Genomic DNA, 19195 nt, shown 5'->3' on the forward strand with positions numbered 1-19195 from the left:
AAAGTGTGACGAAACCTAAACGGCCTGATAAGCTGATCACATCTCTCATAAACAGGTGTTCAACGGGTGCTTTCCTTTTTTATCTGATTATTATGATTCCTGCTCCAAACACGGGATCTTGTTTGGGAGATGGTCAGATATTCCTGCTGGTGTTCCATGTCAGCTGCATCCATCTTCAGGCACCCATCCACAGCCAGGAGGAGGCGTCCTGGTCACATGCTGAACCACCTTGGTTTGCACCTTGTAATGTGGAGTACCGTTTCCTGTCTCTCAGGCGGAGTCCACACACTCTTTGGAAGAAGATCGCTTCTGCTGGTGCTCACAGCTGTTGGTAAGAGATGAGGTCAGGTTGGTAAATCTGCTTCACAGATGCTGCTCCGCTCTCCCCTCACTCGTGCAGAAGACACTGAACAACTTTAACTTTGTGAAAAACGGCCTCAGACATTATTTCTGATCTTGTCTCTCGCACCCGATTGCTGAGCACCCCTGTGCGAGCTGGGGGAAAGTAATTTCCTTCTTTATGATCCGCTTGTTGGATTTGCCCAAAACTTGGACATCGGATGATGAAGCTGTCAGGCAGGAGGAAAACAGGAAGAGGTTCACTGATGTAGAGAAAGAGGACGCACAGAGGGTTGATTCTAGGGAAAGAGTGACACTGAGGCTGATGATCTGCTGTGGTCACTCTTACAGGGAGCAACTGAAAAAAGATGAAAGGAGAATAAAAATATCTCCTAACATATAAAATGATACACTAAAAATAATAAGCACCAGTATTGTTGACTGTGCAGTGACCTGCAAGAGGCAGTAGCTCAACTCCCACAACAACGCCACTGCTGGAAGCCTCAGAGGATTCAGGGGGAAATGTAAAAAAGAAGAAGAAAGAAAAAACATAACAATAAAACTCCTGCTTTTATTGTGAAGGCTGCAGTGGAAGTCGTGTCTCTGGCCGGTTGCTTCGCTCTCCTTCCGCGATCAGAGCCCGGAGTCTGGAGGCAGAACCGAGCGGAAACCTGCGAAATAAAGCGGCGGCCAGGTGCGAAGGATGGCCGAGGAGCATTACCTGGAGCTGAGCGAGAACCCCGTGCAGTTCGAGCATGCCTCGAGCGTCAACAACGTCTTCTTCGACGAGGCCAACAAGCAGGTGAGCTAACGGCTAGCAGCTAACAGCTAGCAAAACTTCTGCCAGCGGATTTAAATGAATAAGTTCAAAAACTGGAACATTTCCGGTAAAATGTGACAGTGGAGTTTATTTAAAACATATTTAATAATTGATTATTTTATTTAGAATGTTAACTGGCTTAAATTAAGCTCTGACTATGAAAAATAAGAAGTAAACCGGAGGACTTCACTCACTGTCAGCTGCTATTAAACTGGGATTAATCTGAACCACGATCAGCTGACGTGAAATTCTCCCAAACATGCTTCATTTGGTTTGGTTCGTTTTTACAGGTGTGGCCTCTTCTTCGCCATATTTGAGTGATAGAGGACATTTTCATCTCTTATGTCAGTAAAAGTTGCTCAGACTTACACCGCTCTGGTGTTTGCGTGTTATATCAAACACACCTGTGTGCAGCTGTCCTCTGTTTTCTTTCTCCAGGTGTTCGCAGTGCGTTCAGGTGGAGCCACCGGGGTGGTGGTTAAAGGTCCTGATGACAAGAGCAGCGTCGCCTTCAGGTTCGTGGATTTAAAGATAAAGCACATCCGTGTTTTTAATCTTTATTTGTACCTGTCGCCACATGAGGGTAAACCTTCACAGCTCTGGGTTATTCTTGGTGGTTGAAGCCGGGCCTGGAGATGCTAATGAAGGCGTTGCACACCCGGGGCAGCTGGGTATGCTTTGGAAGGTGTTCTTCAACTCAAACCCACGCTTCCCTGTGACCCCCCCCCTCCTTTATGTGTGCAAGTTCCATCTAAAGTGGGTTTAGGTTATCTCCCCAATGCCTGACGACACTCTGAAAGTTGAATAACTTGTCCCAGATACTGAAACTCTCGGCTTCATGCTGCTGCTGGGTCTTTAAAGCCTTCAGGTCAGAGGTCAGAGTGACTGGAGAGGCCGAAACTGGAGCGATGCGTTCACTGGCAGTGTTTAGATCAGTAAAACGGGAATGCTTATGTAAACTGTGTGTTTGACTCGTCAGGATGGACGATAAAGGAGAAGTAAAATGCATCAAGTTTTCCATCGGTAACAAGATCCTGGCTGTGCAGAGAACCTCCAAGTCTGTGGTGAGTTCAGGGACACTCAGACATGGTCTTATTAGGCGCAGAGGAGCGGCGGGGCTCGTCTTATTTCGCCTCATTGTGGTCTCGTTTCTAAAATCCTGCACACTTATTTTATAAAAACTGTGCCTCTAGTGGAGAATTTATGATACAAACCTTTTTATTTGTAAATGTTGAATTTTTTGTTGAAAGTTCAGTTTTTATTGTAAATGTTTATTTTTTTTTCCTTCTGGTCATGCAGGTCACGCATGCTTGGTTAGAGATCGTTTCAAATGTGACGTTTCTGTTTTGAATGTTTCTGATCCGGGCGAACGCTGTTTTTGTGTTGGCAGGATTTCATCAACTTCATCCCCGACTACCCGCACACAGAGTTCAGTCAGGAGTGTAAGGTACGCTGCAGTTCCCTGCTGTTTGCAGGCCGTCTGCTGACGGACCAACTGGGCTCATGATGTTTGTGTCGCTCCGCAGACGAAGAACGCCAGCATTTTAGGTTTCTGTTGGACCAACTGGAACGAGGTCGTCTTCATAACCGACCAGGGAATCGAGTTTTACCAGGTAACCCGAACAGCTCGCCCACAGAGAGCTGTGCTGAGTGTTTGGCTCTGCGTGGTCATGTGACTCAAAACTTCATACAATGTCCTCTGATTGGAGAGTTCAAAGGAACAATTCAGTGTTTGACCTGTTGAAACGTCTCATCTCCACATGTGTGCGTTCTACAAGGACAAACAGGAAGTGACATCAGCCTGGCACTTTGGTTCTCGTCATTTAAGACGATAAACGTGAAAAGTGTCTTTGTGTGTGCGCCTCAGGCTCACCTGAGCTTTACCTGTTCAGCTGTGATGTCATGACCTCCTGTGTGCTCAGGTGTTTCCAGACAAGCGCAGCCTGAAGCTGCTGAAGAGTCAGAGCATCAACGTGAACTGGTACCAGTACTGCCCCGAGACCGCCGTCATCCTGCTGTCCACCACCGTGCAGGGGAACATCCTGCAGCCCTTCGCCTTCAGGGTGAGGCGGATACTCACGTCGCTATAGCAACACAAAGCTCGTCATTTTGATTTCAGTGTGCGTGCGTTCATTGGTCGGTTTAGAGGCCGAGTGATAGGTTTGTAGCTTGAATCTATCCGCTGGAACGTTGAAGACAATATAATTACACTGCAAAGCAAGACACAAGTAGGCAAGCTTCTTCATGTTTCTCGTGCACGGGAGAGAACCGGACAGGCGCCGTTCCTTCGCTTGACCCCAGTTGCTCTCGTCCGTTCTCCCGTACCACTGTTCTTTTATTGAGGTTACACGAATATGCATAAGTTCATTAACATATGACGTCTACATACACACAAAGAGTACCTTGCCTGTGGAGTCGTAGAGCGAGTTTCTGTGCAACAGCACATCCACATCGCTTCATTGTGCATCCTGAATGGATCATTTCTAGAGTGGGCGTGGCTTCACCTGCAGTCGAGGTCAGCTGATGTGAAGAAACTTTGTTGTCTTGATTTTGCTGTTCCAGAACGGGACCATGTCCAAGATGTCCAAGTTTGAGATCGAGCTGCCGGTTGTCCCCAAACCCGCCAAACTCAGCCTGTCGGAGAGAGACATCGCCATGGCAACCATGTAATTCACAGGCTGGGTTATTTTCTTTTGTTTGTGCTGCACTTAAAAAACAACAACAATGACTTAACTGTGTGTGTGTGTGTGTGTGTGTGTGTGTGTGTGTGTGTTTGCAGCTATGGTCAGCTGTACGTGATGTACCTGAAGCATCACTCGAGGACGGCCAACAGTCCCAGTGCAGAGGTGGTGCTGTACCACCTGTCCAGGTAAACGCTCCGCAGCGTCTGCTGATTGGTGGACTGGAGCTTTAAAACGCGTTGACGCTTTAAATCCAGGCTCCCGTGTTCCCTCTGTGTGGCTCAGGGAAGGTTCCTGTAAGAAGAGTCACGTGCTGAAGCTGAACACGACGGGCAAGTTCGCTCTGAACATCGTCGACAACCTGGTGGTGGTTCATCACCAGAGCTCGCAGGTTAGAGCCCCGTCCTTCCTCTGAGGCGCCGGGCACGGTGGAGCTGATGATCTCAGGTGTTTTTATTAAACCGGCTTCATGCTCTGTCATTCAGACGTCGCTGATCTTCGACATCAAGCTGAAGGAGCCCGACTGTGCCCTGAACATCCACCAGCCCGTCCTGCCCGCCAGGTCCATCCACCCCTACAGGATCCCGCTGTCAGGTACGCACGAAAACTACCGATGAATCAAGATGTGATCGAACTGCAAACGTTCAGCTTTAAATAGATGAAATGAGTTAGTTGAACAGGAAATATGTGATTAACAGCAGAGGAGTTGCAGGCACCCGTGAGAAGAGCACAGAATCGAACCTGCGTCTTTAAGTAGCTGTGAATCAGAAGTGAAGCTGAGAGGAGCAAAGCATCGAAAGCTGGGATTAGAATCCGAAGCGTGAGGTTGGCACCGACTGCAGACCTCTGCTGTTTATCGACGATGCTGCTTAGTTAGTCGTGAAGGTGACGCTCTGCTGTGAAGCTGTGCTTCTTCTTCACCGTCCTCTCGTCTTCCCCGCAGGGCCGGCGGCCGTTCCTTCGCAGCCTCCGGTGCCGTGTCAGCTCTGTATCCTTTCCTCACAGTAAATGTTTGATTCGCTGTCAGTCTCAGGCGTTTCTTTTCCTCAGCGTCACTCCAGACTCCTCCTCCTGGAGCGTCTTCCAGCCAGACATCATCATCAGCGCCAGCGAAGGTGAGCAAACGCAAGCGCACAATGGAGAAAATACACTTAATGCTACGTTCAGGGTGAATCCATGGTGGGCTTGAAGTTCACAGTCCAGGCGTCTCCTGCAGTAGAGCAGCCCTGATGGAAAGCCTGTTTTATCTGAGCCCGACGTCAGAGACGTTTCATTTTCTCGCACATAAGTCAAACAACAATTCTGTGAACTGACTAAAAATGATTGTTCCACCATCCACAGCATCATTTCTGCTGTTTCAGGTTACCTGTGGTACCTGCAGGTGAAGCTGCCGCCCACAGTCAACCTGCTGCAGGACAAAGGCAAACTGATGGACTTCCTGTTACGGCGCAGAGAGTGCAAGATGGTCATCCTGTCGGTCTGCTCGCAGAGTGCGTATCTAACCGCCGCTCGTCTTTAGACTCTGATCAGAAATCGAAGCTGATGATGAGACGGCGCTCTGGTTATGAAGAAAACCAGAGCGCCTCACCTGAGGATCCAGCTGCTCCTCTGGGTCGACGTTTCTGCTTCGATGCTCCGTAAAACATAAAATAAGCTGTGAGCCAGGACTGAGGGGATGTAGAAACCAGTGAAACCAGTAACACCAGGCACAATCTGAGGCAGCAGCTCGACCTGTAGTTCGCACATTCATGCTTTTATTTCCTCTGAACGGCGAGCTGATGCCACGAGCCAAAGTCCCACTCTTCTGTCTGTGTTGCAGTTCTGGAGGTCAGCGAGAAGGGAAGTCTTCCTGTTGTGGCGACCGTGTTTGACAAACTCAACCAGGTGTACAAAGATTACCTGGAGGCGGAGCAGAGCTACACTCAGGTGAGGCACCCACGGAGCTTCCTGCTCCCTAAAGTCACCCGATCTGCTTTCTAACAGGGTTGGTTTTTTTTTTTTTTTTTTTTTCACGTTTGCAGGCGATGGAGTCCGGACCGAGCCGAGGAAGCGCCGCCCAGAAGCGTCCGGTCAGAACTCAGGCCGTCATCGACCAGTCGGACATGTACACGCACGTCCTGTCCTCGTTCACGGAGAGGAAGGTACGCCGCACGGGCTCCTGTGAGTTTCCACCCAAACGTTTTCAAACCAGGTGATGTGATGAACTTCCTGCTCTGTGCCCGCAGGGCGTCTCCCACAAGTTCATCATCGCCGTGCTGATGGAGTACATCCGCTCCCTGAACCAGTTCCAGATCACCGTCCAGGTAACTCAGCAGAGCCACGCGAGCAGGCTGGGATTGTGACTGGTCCTGGTAACACCTGTAATGGTTTTTTCCAGCATTACCTGTACGAGCTGGTGATCAAGACGCTGGTGCAACACAACCTGTTCTACATGCTGCACCAGTTCCTGCAGTACCACGTCCTCAGCGACTCCAAACCTCTGGTGAGTTCAAACCAGGAGCTCATCCTGAGACGCCGAGTCTGCGGGTCTGTCGACGCCCCTCGTCTCCCGTTGAGCCCGAGCAGAGCTCGTCTTCCTCGACGTGCTGGTTACGTCCATCGTTTCAGTGTCTCATTGTTGAATTGTGTCCTCTCAGGCGTGTTTGCTGCTGTCTCTGGAGAGCACGTACCCACCCGCACACCAGCTGTCCCTGGACATGCTGAAGGTACCAAACAAGCTTAAAAACCTTCACGTGGTCATTTCATTGGTTCATCGCTGTAAACTTCCTGTTTGCGTTCACAGCGCCTGTCCACGGCCAACGACGAGATCATCGAGGTTCTGCTGTCGAAGCAGCAGGTTCTGGGCGCGCTCAGATTCATCCGCAGCGTCGGTGCGTTGATCCTGAGGTGTTTCCTCCTTCACACACACGAATGCGTTTAACGCAAACTCGCCCTGACGTGTTTCTCCCGGCGCAGGTGGCCACGACAACGCGTCTGCGCGGAAGTTCCTGGACGCGGCGCAGCAGACCGGAGACCAGATGCTGTTCTACACGGTGTTTAGGTCGTTCCAGCAGAGAAACCAGCGACTCAGGGGAAGCCCCGCCTTCAACCCAGGTGAGCACTGCGAGGAGCACGTGGCTCACTTCAAGCAGCTGTTTGGGGAGCAGGCGTTGATGAAGCCCTCCACCGTGTGAGCCCGGTCTCCTTGGCGAGGAGACGACCTGACGGGACGCAAATCATCGCGTACGTTCACGTGCACACGAGTGTCCTGCTGCAGGAAACCGTGAGAGTGTGACGCCACAGAGCATCCTAGCATGCCGCCCCCAGGATTAAGAAAAGGTGGTGTTACTGTGGCCCGATCCCTGCTGCTCCACCTTAAATGTTAACAGGATGTGTTAATTTATGATTGCTTTTGCTAAAATCACTGAAGCGTGTCGTCTGAACCCTTCCTCCTCTGCGGCTCTAACACCTTCATGCGGTCGGGTTTACCTGCACAGGTGATCCTGATATCGCTCTGATATCAGCTGTTGTGGGAGGGGCCAGAGCCTGCACCGCTGTGTGTTTGTGGGGTGAATGTGAGGTGTATATTCTGTAAGATAAAGATGAATTATTGTGCATGAACAGGTTTTAATGTCATGAAATCCAACATGTCTGTGTGCAGCTAATAAAGGTTTAACTGAAAATCAGTTCTGTCAGTTCCATCCATGTCCTCACACACACCTCAGTCACTGAAGGACTTTTATCCAACGTTCAGCAGCTTTGGGTTCACGACTGCAGCCTGGAGTCGAACCTCCAACCAGCAGAGCTGCTCTGCTGCCTGAGCTACACCTGTCAGCACGAGGATCACACAGCATCCCGGTTTCCATTTTCGGTTCTTGTACCAGAACATTTTTAACTGATGGGCGAAAATTTCAAATTTCAAATGTTTGGCTCAAACCATCGACGTGTATGAAGGAGAGTTTGGGTTTAGTCTGGACATCTCGTTAAAATTTGATGGCATTATGAACAAAGCACCATCAGACTGTCGCGTGCAGTAACATCTGGAAAGTGTCTGATCGTCAGTTCAGTTTTTTCTTTTGCACTGCAGTCCATCATCAGCCCCCCAGAGCCCGAACCTCAGCGTGTGGCGCCATCGACAGACGGCTGAAAGCTAAAGAAAAGCTTTGAATGTCCTTTAAGGCTGGAGAGCTGCTCCTGAAAGGAAGCTGCCTCGGAGTTCAGACTGTGCGGACTTCTTGAGAAGTCTCTCTACTCCGTTTTTGTCTCATATGCTGTGGCTTCATGGATGTTTGCAGATGCTTCAGTAAACGGCTCCTTCCATTTCCCAGGCAAAGAAATGTGGCGTGGGCCGAGACCTTCGCCTAAGGTGTGACTGCATGTGCAAGGAAACTTTAAAAGTTTGTTTCGTCAGATTTGGTCGATGATTCTGTACATGCCAGATTCAGATGTTAAAGTTATTGATCTCTAATCATTCAGATAAATCCATAGATTCATGGCAAAACGTGCTTCTACAGGGACTCTGGTCCTTCAAGATGCAGAAAAGAGTACCAACTCTACCGTCCTCTGCTGTACTTTTACACTGAAGTATATTTTTGTCTATCAGACGACAAATAAAACTTTAGGAATCTGATAGAAACCCTCCTATCCCACAAAAATACTACACTACAGCGTTAAAGAACACAATGTAGTGTAATGTAAATATGAACTGAATAAGATCAGATGTTTTCTCCAATAACTAGACTGGAATTTGTTTTTTTACATAACATTTGCCTCCTAAAGCTGTCATTTAAACACTTGTGACAAAAAAGCCGTGGACGGTCTTTGATTCACACACCTTTCCTTGATATATTCTTTATTGCTTTCTCTTATTGGGTTGAATACAGAACAGGTTTACATCTCTTGACTTTGTGAAACACTGTCATGTTTGAGAGGACAGACGAGGGAAACCACCACAGAGGAAAAGAAATCAACGTTTTTCAGACGATTGTGTCTTAATGCTTTCTGATTGAGGTCCAGCATTTGTGCGAGTGTGTGTAGAAATCTCCTCTCTGACGTTCCCTTTGACCTCTGACCGGGACGCAACGTTACACAGGAGGGCGAAACCGAACCAGAGGAGGACTTCAACCAAATATCTGTGTGTGGAAGGAGGGGGGGGGGGGTCTGTCTTTTAATCCAACCACACATTTGTTTTTGACGAGTTCACAGTCAAGTGCTAAATGTAGTGATTGACAGTTCTGACTCATTATTAAAAAAAGAAAAAAAAAAAGAGAGACAACGTAATCAGGACAAGTTGCAACTCAGGAAATAAGAACATGAAGCATTTTGAATATGGATTCGTGAAAGACCCTGAGAGCGAGGTTATATATAATTTCATATATATATGTGTGTGTGTGTGTGTGTGTGTGTGTGTGTGTGTGTGCGTGTAGCACAAGAAGTGATGAGAAAAGAGAAATCATCCATAATTGAACAAATTAGATTAACATGCAAAAAAAACAAAAACCTAACCTAAAAGTCACCCTTTAACTGAACACAATGGATTTTCACAGTTTTATACGCATTTATATATCATAGAGGAAAAATAAGAAACAACAAAAACTAACAACACAATAAAACCAATAGACCCAAACAATCTGTTCTCAACTCATATACAGGAGATCTACATAAAGCTTTTTGGATTCAGAGGGATTCTTATTGCTAGTCCGATTCACACCCCGGCCCGCTGCACCTATGGTGAGCCGGTTAGTCCACGACACAAACCATCAGTTTCTCAAAACAGTTCTGCAGCATAAATGTGATACTCTTAATACATGGCTTCTTCTCAAGTCATTGTAGAAACTAAACACACACACACACACAGACACACTCGCCTGGGCTCCAAATAAATACATTTAAAAACAGTCCACGTGCATTCGAATGGAAGTCCAGTATTCATATGGCCGTGCACACACACACACACACATAATCCAGAGGGAGAGGGAGTACAGAGGGAGCTAACAAAACAGGAAACAGTTCAGAGAGAAAGGGAGGATTTCCTCCCGGCCACGAAACTTATTAACTCAACTGTGATTAGCATCATGGTTAACTTTACTAGCTTTGACTAGAGTGGCAAAGTTGCAAAAAAAATAAATAAATAAAAAAAAAAAAAAATCACCAATCTAGCTTAGGAACAAATTCATTTAAAAAACATTACTGAAGTAAATCTATGGAAATGCTGATACATTCTATTAAACTCTGAGGAAATGCTTCAATTATGGAAAATTTTAAGCCGCTGACAAACTATTTAGACGACGCTATCTTTATTTAAAAAAAAAAAAAAAAAAAAAGACAGGGTGTTAGCATTTTAGCTAACTTTTAGCTAGTTTCTTCCATAATCTGCTCCATAGTTTGTTTGTTTTTTACATTTATTAAACATGATTCAAATGCGTTAATCAATCGATGCTGACTAAGCTAAAAATAAATAAGCTAGTAAGCTAGCTAGCATGATGGATTATTGTTAGCCACTAGCCTACAAGCTTTAATAATCTTTTTCAATTTCGAGCAACAACATAACTGCTAAGGCACTAAAACAGGAGGAAAAGCCAAACATTTTCAAAAGCTTTTGATCATCTTCGTATTTTCCAAATCAAAATGATCTAAATGCAAATGTATAAATTTTAGTTGTTGTTTTCACAGCTTTAGATGAGATGTTAGCTGCTGAAAATAACGGAGGAATGAATGCTGTATTGGGACTCGCTCTGCTTTGAAAGAAACTAATATTTAATTTTTATTCATTAACAGCTCAAAAAGGGAAATTCTACATTTTTATCGTACTTTAGCTTTCTAAATTTCATTAAACGTTTGTGAGGCCCAAATGATTTGATGTATTGACAAAAATATAAACATTACAGAATGGAGGAAACTGACTCCCTTTCTCTCTTGATTGTGTTACGACAGTCCATGCTAATATTACTAATAGTATTAATAGTAGTAGTAGTTTTGGAAGTTGTTAGTGCCACTTAACGGCAGCTACAAGTCAGCTCAGTTGTGGTTGTTCAATATATCTCGAGTAAATGGCTGACTGCTGCTGGCCTACAGTTCCGTTATGAGCCGCTGAGGTTTGATTTGCTTATGAGGTTGCTTGATATTTAAAAAAAAAAAAGAAAAAAAGAATCTGTACAAGATTATTAAGTATTATCAATCTTTACATGAAAAAGAAAACATATACATGCTATCAGGATCAATAGCCCTCCTGTTATGGGTTCGTTTGGATAGGCTGGTCCAGGGGTGACGTTAGCCCTTTTATTTGTGTTTGTTTGTGCAGCGGGTAATACAGTTCGGGAACACAAAATAGTGTCGTGATTTCACCCCCACTCCAACCGACCCATCCGCCCATCCCTCTCACCCCTTCATTTAGCTCCTCTTTCAACGTACAGCTAAAGGGATCATTTTGAAAATGAACTGATTGTCTATAATGCCAAATTCTTAACCACAAATCCACCTTAGGGCTGGGCGATAAAACAGCAACAGTGGTTATCACAGTATCACAATAAAAATTTAACAAAAGCTCAATAATGGTTTTGCGAATGCTGGAAGGGCAAAGATATCCTCAGTTAGAAAGGTAACTCTGCTTCAGTAGTTTGGAAATGACATTTGGCAATTTATAATCTGGAGAATGAACAGATCAGCTAACATCAGGCATTATTTTTTCTTCAAATAGCAGAAAGTAATTACAGTCCCAAACTAGTGTTGTTAGTAGACGCAGACCCTCAATTCCATACGACTTATCCAGCAGCAAACGTCAACATTTTCAAGCACCGGGCCTTTAAACTTCAAATAAATAATGCACTGATTTATATTATAGTAATTATGTATGGAAGCTTGTTTCCTTCAGGTAAAAATAATAATAATAATACTAATAAAACAAAAGTAATCGCCAGGTAAAAGGTGTGTCAAAATTTTAACAGTTCAGTTTAGATATTTCAAAAATTGAATAGTACTATTGAGTATCTTGATTTTTAAGGTTACTGCTCAGTAAAAGCAGAGATATCAAGACATGAAATTTTGAGTTGGTAAGTTTAACTTTCAAGTTACTTTTCAGGATCTTGAAATTTCAAGATACATAACTTGAAACGTCGACCTATGGAAGACAAATACATTTCCCCCGCGAATTGCAGGAACAAGCTTTCACAATAACAACTATCAACTGATATTTATTTATTTGTTTTTTTAAATTGTGCTCAGATTCTTAGCCTCATCGCCCAGCCCTAACCAACTCTCACTACATAGTTTCCAAAACACAAGCAAAGTACATGTCAAATAGAAACTGAACGTTTTTAGTTGTTCTCTTTGTATCAGCACAGATGAACACAAAAGAGGTACAAGTCCTCATGTACTTTCAGAAGAAAAGGTGGGGGTAAAATGGGACAAACCGTGCTAAACAAGTCCAGGGCCAACTCAAGAAACACGGATAATACTGTAAGAGGACTAAGCTAGGCTGACACTTAGCTAGAAATCCTGCTAACTAGCTTAGTCATGTTTGGTCTTATCTAATCCGGTCAGTTAATATTAGTTAAGATATGTTTTTACCCAGTAGGTAGGTGATGTCCCAGGATCCAATTAGCAAAACCCAACCTTGTAATCAGAGCTAGCTAGAGCTAACTAACCAAACCAAAACATTAACAGAGTAAACACAAGTCTGGTCAGGCTAGTTAATTCTAGCTAGCCTGTAGCATTTTTAGCCTGTGGGCGATATGTTGGAACCCAATAAGAAAACCTAAGCTTATATTAGAGATAAGAAGGGCCAACTAACCATACCAAGTTATTTAACCAAGTTAATCAGTTGCTAGCTTTGTTATAGTCAGTTATTGCCATCTAATACTACCTTTTTACTATTTTGATATCTTAGGGTTTTTATCATCTTGCCTGCTCTGGTCAGTTTTTCCAAACTAACTCTAACATTTTCTAATGTCTAACTGCTCCCGAAGAAAAGCTGATGCCAATGTAGGTAAAATACCGCTAGCTAGCATCATACCGGTTTTTAACCGTGGTATTAACAAATTCCTTGCCATTTCTATGTTCTACTAAATTAGCTTCTATTTGGGTTCTATTTGGGTTAGTGTGCATGCCGTGTTTGAAGCTACACTAATGAGTTAGCCCTGGCTTGCTTTGATTTGGCCCACAGTAGAAACCTGGCCTGCAGAGCATTAGCCCAGCTTAGGAAGACATAGGATTTAAAGGGTTGCCTACAGAGCTGCTCGTCGGTTGCTTTAATGGTTGCAGTTAAAAAGCAGAAGTTGAGGTAAACTGAACCTAAGTCAGGTATTAGCGGCGTTACACATTAGCACGCTGGAGGCCCTGTAATAAACCCTATAAGAATACTAGGGGGTGACGATGAGAGACAGGTGGGAGTCGCGCACACTCACACTCACACCCATACACAAACACAAAACCTTTTGATTTGTTCAGTTACATATATATAAAAAAATCCACGAAAATGAATTCCCATCCCTACACCTAAATGTCACTGGTAATCGCACACATGCAGAAAAACAGAAAATACTCGAGCATCACGTGCCTCATGTTTAACTCTCTGTACACACATGGAATCAACTGAGAATGATTATGAGTGAGAAATTATGAGCACACACACAGGCCGACTCACAGGGTGGCTTCAGGGATCAATAGTGTAATGGGTTTAAAAAAAACAAAACAGGAAGAAGAAACACGGAGAACACAAACACTATTTTCTGCCCTTTCAAGAGTTCCTCTTCACACAGAAATGCGACTTTGAGAAGTTCGTGAATGTTTTCTTGTGTTTTGCCGAGCCGGCCGAGAGTCGGAACAACGGCGAGGCGTTTTCCAGTTACAAAAACAAAACAGAAAAAAGCTACCTCGGTCACACGGTGGCAGGCGGCCGCCAGTTGACGGTGGTGGCCGCCGGTCATTGCTGGTGAATCTGGGCCGCTTCGGCAGCCGTGCAGCTGTCGCCTCGCTCTTCAGTTTTATCCAAAACATATCAAAAATATCGACTGGTCAAACCGGACAAGCGGTTGGTGAATTTCTAATTTAGGAAATCCGAAACGTTGTGAAAGCATATTGTTCAGACACGTGTGTCGCGACGTCCCGCTCTTAATTTAAATACCGAAGAAGAATGGCAGATGCCATGTCTCAGTCTCTGTCTGTCTCTTGGCGTCTCCAAAGTTGATCATTTCTCTAAGAAAAATCTAGAACAATAATAAATCGTAACTTTATTCTTTTTATTGCTGAAATATAGATTCCCCCGCACAAAAAAATCTTATGTAAATCATTGTCATCATAAAAAGCTATAAAAATTAGATCCATTCTCCGTAATAATGCAGATAAAGATATAGCAAAAACATCTTTTAGGACTAGTAGTAAGGCACTTCAAGAAAACGAGGATTTCGTCTCTCTATCAAAAAGGGTTTCAGGGCTGGTTTTTGCATCGTCATCAAAGGTGTAGCGTCTCTCCGACCGTATGGCACTGCGGTGTTGTGGTTAAGGGTTCGCCCTCACTCCACGCCCACCAGAGGCGGCTCTCCGTTGGGCAGGATGTGTTCCAGAGGGGGCTTGGCGTGGATCTCCAGCAGCCCCTGGATAAAGCCCTGGGTGGGGGTGGCTGCTGCCGCTTCCCCTGGCGGGCAGTTGGTGGAGGAGTGAGAGGGGTCTTTGGAGGCGTTTGGGTCAGATGTCAATTCGGCGCTAGTAGTTGTCTTTGTGTCAGTAGCTTGGCGGCTGGGAGTCGAGTCGACGGCGGTCGCAGGATCCGAGTCCCCACCGGACTCTGTTGGTTTCAAAGGGCTCTGTTCCTCCCCCTCGTCTTTCACGTCCTCCTCCTCCAGCTCCTTCATCCCGGCTGCGGCGCTCCCGCACTCACTCTCGTTCTCTGAGGGTGGGCAGGTGGAGGTCGGGGTCGGGGTGCAGGAGTCACCGTCCTCGCTGCCGGCGTCGTCGTTGGCGCCAGAGGAGCCGTCAGCACCGCGGGGTTTCAGATGGATCCTTTGGTGCCGGACCAGGCTGTGCTTCAGGGTGAAGGTCCTCTCACAGGTCTGACACTGATAAGGACGCTCACCTGGAGGCAGGACGAGCGAGGAGTCAGAGCGAGGAAGACAGTACAGGTAACAACAACAAAGACAGTCATAAATGTATAACCACAAAAAGACCACAACATTCACAGCCACAGGTGACCTCAGGTGTGTCGTACCTGTGTGTGACCTCATGTGCCGGGTCAGGTCCTGCAGAGACCAGAACCTCTTGGAGCACACGTTGCAGATCTTCTTCCTCTTGTCCACGCGTCCTCCGGATGACTCACCGCCCTCCAGGCTCTTTGGTTCTGATGCCTCTTCGTCGCTCCTCTCCTCCTTCTCTTTCTCCTCTTCCTCCGACTCGCCACTGTCGCCTCCTTCACTGTCGCCTCCCTTTGCTCCTTCCTCTGTCTCCATCTCTGCCTCCTTCTCCTCATCGCCAGGTTTGCTCTCCGGCGCCGCCTCTTCCTCCTCCTCCTTTGCCGGAGTGGCTTCCTCCGCTGTTGGTGGAGGTGGAGTCGGCGTATCCTCTGAGAGGTGTGCCCTCTCGTGGCGAGCGAGCGTGGTGGCGTAGCGGAAACTCTTCTTGCACACTCGGCAGACATGTTTGTAGTCCGGCTGCTGTTTTGCAGCGAGGCTGTAGGACGAGGAAGACGAGGAGGAAGCGGGCGTGTCCTTCTCCTCTTCTGGGCTCTCGGGCGCTGCTTGGGGAGTGGAGGTAGCGGGTCCACATGAAGATGAAGATGAAGAGGAGGAGGAGCAGGAGGGCTGAGAGGACTGCTCCTCCTGGGCGGAGCCTGAAGATGACGTGTTGAGTTTGAAGTCGATGAGCTTCTTGCCAAAGTTCAGGTCCAGACTCTTGTTGCTGTGGCAGTCGTCATCGTCGGTGCTCTCCACCTGGAGGAGAGTTTTAACATTTATGACATCATCACATGACATGTGAGGCGTCTTTTTTTTTTATTGACCTTTTTTGAAAAGAACAGGCTGCTGAAGGTGCTGCAGCACCCTCTGGTGGACGGTTGAAGGTTTGAATGACCACAAAAACAAAATTAAATATAGCGTCGATCTTACATCCTGTGAGCCGAATGTGTGTGTAATCTGCAGTTTACGTATATTTTACGCCATAATTTTGCTTTACAGAGAAATACTGTTTGTATCTCAGCGCTGGGCTTTTTAAAGACCTGTTCCCACAGCTATGTTACCTTGCTGCTGTTTGGAGGCTGCTTGCCCTGTGCTGCTCGGGTCTCCTGCGCCCCCTGCTGGTCCGGCTGCTGTGTGGTTTCCGTCTCCTGCTGCTCGGCAGGTCCGGGAGTCGGGCTGAAACCTGCAGCACAAAAACAGCTTCAGGCGATGATTTAAAGGGTGCCTAACATCTTCAGACATCAGCAGACTCCAGGAACAGGGCAGTTCTGCAGTTTGACTCTGGCACTACGGTGAAGCCCTGGATTACTTCAGCTCCACTTCCTGCCACATGACACCAAATCTTTCCTTCACGACTCGTTATTAAAATGTTACCTTGGCTTGGTTTGTGGGTGGGGCTTTCATGTGTGCCTTCACAGTGGGTGGTGCTATCAGCGGTGGGGGCGGGGCCTGAGTCTGTAGATGAAGCGGTATTGCTGAGGTTTTGTGCTTCTGGTGCCATCTGCTCCGTCTCTGATTGGCTCTCTGTGGGAGACAGTCAACAATCAGTGCTCTGAACGCATTTTGTGTTGGTTGCCGCGGGAGACGCGTCTGTGGATGTAACGGTGATAAAAACTGGTTGTTCTCTGACCGGCGCTCTCATGCGAGCCTTCGTCGCCGCCTTTCTTCACGAGGGCGCCGTTGCGTCGCAGCGTCCTGTGGGTCACGCCGTGCTTCCTCAGCAGGTGGCGCTCACAGTTGGATTTGGTGGAGAAGAAGGCGTCGCAGCGCGGACACGGGAACGGCTTCTGACCTGGGTGAAGACCAAACGATAACCAGGTTTCCATGGAGTCAGGCACTGGGGCGGTGCTCAACACCAGTTTCGTGTGTGTGTGTCGTGGTCATTACCAGTGTGTGTCAGCATGTGTCTCTGCAGCGAGCTCGCCCACGGGAACACTCGGGGGCAGAAGGGGCAGGTCAGCTTCTGGACAGAGTTGGAGTAAGCGTTCTTCTTTCCTTTGGGCTGATTCACTGCCGCCGGCTTCGCCTCCTCCTTAGCTCCGCCCTCCTTCTCCTCCCCTCCTGTTGCTTTGTCACCATCTGCTCACAGAAAGAGTTTGAATTAAATCAAGGGACAAATTCAACCTGCTAAAGAACAGATACGTTTATTATCGATGACTAAAATAAATGAACATTTAAATATTTTTATTTGGGTTCATTTGTAGTTTTTATTTTTTTGACTGTAAGTTTTGGTTGCAGAAGTTTCCTGCCCCCACCTCTCTTTCCTGCCAGGTCAGCAGCACCTGTCTGCAGGTAGTTGCTGAACTTGTTGGCGTCTGTGTTGGCGAGCATCTTTTCCACGCTGGCAAACTCGCCGCTCGACTCCAGGTCGATGCCGCCGACAGCCTTCTCCTTCAGGCCGAGGCCGGCTGCCTTCTTCCTGGGCCTCCTCCTGTTGGAGAGAAGGTGGAGTCAGCGGGAGCGCTGAACATAGCAGCAATGTGAATAAAGTTATTTGAAATGGCGCCCACAAACCTGGAGGGTCCGTCGGAGGCGTCGTCGCTCTGTCCCTCCAGGCCGGCCGAGGCTGCAGGGGCGTCTGTGGCGGAATCGGCCTGAGAGGAAGCGACGCCGGCAGCGTCGCGCTTCAGCAGGTCTGGGGCGGCGGACACAGAGCTGATGATCTGAGCGATGGAGGCCAGCGGCGGCAGCTCTTTGAGGGTGCCGGAGGGTGAAGAGGTGGCGGGTTTGGGGAGCAGTGGTTTGAGGCGCTGGGCTCGCTGGGCGTTGGGGAGGGAGGTGGGGGAGGAAGTGGAGCCCGGGGGCAGCTGGTAGCAGCCGAGCTGGGGGGGGGGGTGAAGCGGGGAGGGGCCGCTCGCCATCTTCTCGTCCTTGGACAAAGCCTGCTGCTGCTGCTCGACGATGCTGCTGCCGCTCTGCTCCGTCTTTATCTCCCTCAGCTCGCCGCCGCTCGCCGCCTCCCTTCGCTGTCTCTTGCTGGGGATGGACAGGTCGATGGGCTGGTCCAGGTCGGCGCAGTCGAAGGGGGGGGCGACACTCTCCAGTTTGACCCCAGGTGACCCCGTCTGGCTGCCAGCGCCAGCGCCGCGGCCCTTGGCGGAGAAGTCGAGCGGCTGGTCCAGTTCTGCAGGATACGTGACGTTCGCCAGTTCCTCCACCTTCACGACCGGGATCGGAGGCTGGCTGATGCCGTTCAGCGCCAACGGTGCGGCGCGGGCAGTGGCGAGGGCGGTGGCGGGCAGCAGGGTGGCGATGTGCTCCTCGATCTCGCGCTCTTGCACCTCAGGGTGCTGCTTCAGCAGGTGGTGGATGCAGTTGCGTTTGGCTAGGAATGCAGCGCCGCAACGTCGGCACTCGAACGGTTTCCTCTGGCAGCCGTTGTGCGTGCGCAGGTGGATCTGCAGCGCCCGGTACGTTTTCAGGTCCTCGCCGCAGAACCGGCACACGGTCTCGGCTCCGGTGCAGCCCGTCTCCGCGTCCTGGGTGGAGGTGGTGCCTGCAGTGGTGATGGGGGCTGCGATGTTCGCCGTGGTTGTCGAGGTGACGTACTTGATGTTTTTCTCGATGTCCTTCCTCGAGGTCTTGGCGTGCTTCTTCCTGAGGTGGCGCTCGCAGTTGGCCTTGACAGTGAACGGATAATGGCAGACGCGGCAGACGTAGGGGCGCTCTCCGCTGTGCGTGCGCAGGTGACGGATGAGCGTGGCTTTATCAGGAGCTACATAGTCGCAGATGTTGCACTGGTGGGGCAGGATGCCGAGGTGGAAGCGCATGTGTGCCTGCAGCACGCCGGAGAAAGCGAACACCTGGTCGCAGAAACGGCACGGGAACGAGCCCGAGTTGTTGCCGCCTTTGGTTCCTGGCTTTCTTCCGCTAAGTCCCACCTCCTCGTGTACAGCTGTAGTAGCAGCAGGCGGCGAGTCAGACAGGGGGGTGTGGGCCTCATTCATGCACTCCGCGTCCATCTGCCCGCCGTTCCCGGCTGAGGACGAGGAGGGCGTTTTGAAGAGCGAAGGCGTGGGAGGTGGCAGGCTGGGGCTGATGCAGCCCAGTGAGGCCTGCTGGGAGCTCTGCAGCGGCGGAGGAGTCGTCGTTGTGAGGCTGGAGCGAGGGCTGATGGGAGGTTTGGGTTTCAGTGGCGGCATCGCCTTCTGACCCTGAACTTGACCTGCAGGAGGAGAAACAGTCGGTGAGCGTCGCGATAAATCTACTTTCAG

General features: G+C 48.4%; 2 protein-coding genes and 1 long non-coding RNA gene across 4 annotated transcripts in view; 1 reads left to right on the forward strand and 2 right to left on the reverse strand.

Moving 5' to 3' along the window:
- Window positions 1-50: 50 nt before the first annotated feature.
- On the reverse strand, window positions 51-3083 carry LOC120717329. Its single transcript, XR_005692180.1, has 2 exons — window positions 1564-3083; window positions 51-697 (listed from the first exon to the last, which is right to left on the reverse strand). It is a non-coding gene; the product is annotated as an uncharacterized LOC120717329 (long non-coding RNA).
- rmc1 (regulator of MON1-CCZ1) lies at window positions 688-9311 on the forward strand. The gene is made up of 20 exons (XM_040005257.1): window positions 688-1141; window positions 1598-1674; window positions 2139-2223; window positions 2550-2606; window positions 2686-2772; window positions 3082-3222; window positions 3722-3825; window positions 3939-4028; window positions 4126-4231; window positions 4326-4434; window positions 4784-4828; window positions 4902-4955; window positions 5202-5330; window positions 5660-5766; window positions 5862-5981; window positions 6066-6143; window positions 6218-6322; window positions 6477-6545; window positions 6623-6710; window positions 6796-9311. Exons 1-20 carry the CDS (start codon window positions 1043-1045, stop codon window positions 7011-7013), a joined length of 1968 nt encoding a protein of 655 aa, XP_039861191.1. The 5' UTR covers window positions 688-1042; the 3' UTR covers window positions 7014-9311.
- rreb1a (ras responsive element binding protein 1a) overlaps window positions 8655-19195 on the reverse strand; it is a 55165-nt gene continuing 44624 nt past the window's right edge. For both annotated transcript variants that reach the window (XM_040005243.1, XM_040005244.1), the window contains 8 exons: window positions 17496-19146; window positions 17237-17412; window positions 16869-17060; window positions 16612-16773; window positions 16356-16505; window positions 16043-16164; window positions 15020-15737; window positions 8655-14887 (listed from right to left, as the gene is read on the reverse strand). In XM_040005243.1, coding sequence (XP_039861177.1) covers window positions 14328-14887; window positions 15020-15737; window positions 16043-16164; window positions 16356-16505; window positions 16612-16773; window positions 16869-17060; window positions 17237-17412; window positions 17496-19146 — 3731 coding nt within the window. In that variant the 3' untranslated portion in view covers window positions 8655-14327. The remainder of the gene's footprint in view (window positions 14888-15019; window positions 15738-16042; window positions 16165-16355; window positions 16506-16611; window positions 16774-16868; window positions 17061-17236; window positions 17413-17495; window positions 19147-19195) is intronic.

The sequence above is a fragment of the Simochromis diagramma genome, unplaced genomic scaffold (genome assembly GCF_900408965.1).
Source record: "Simochromis diagramma unplaced genomic scaffold, fSimDia1.1 OVJJ01000097.1, whole genome shotgun sequence".
NCBI classification, from domain to species: domain Eukaryota; kingdom Metazoa; phylum Chordata; class Actinopteri; order Cichliformes; family Cichlidae; genus Simochromis; species Simochromis diagramma.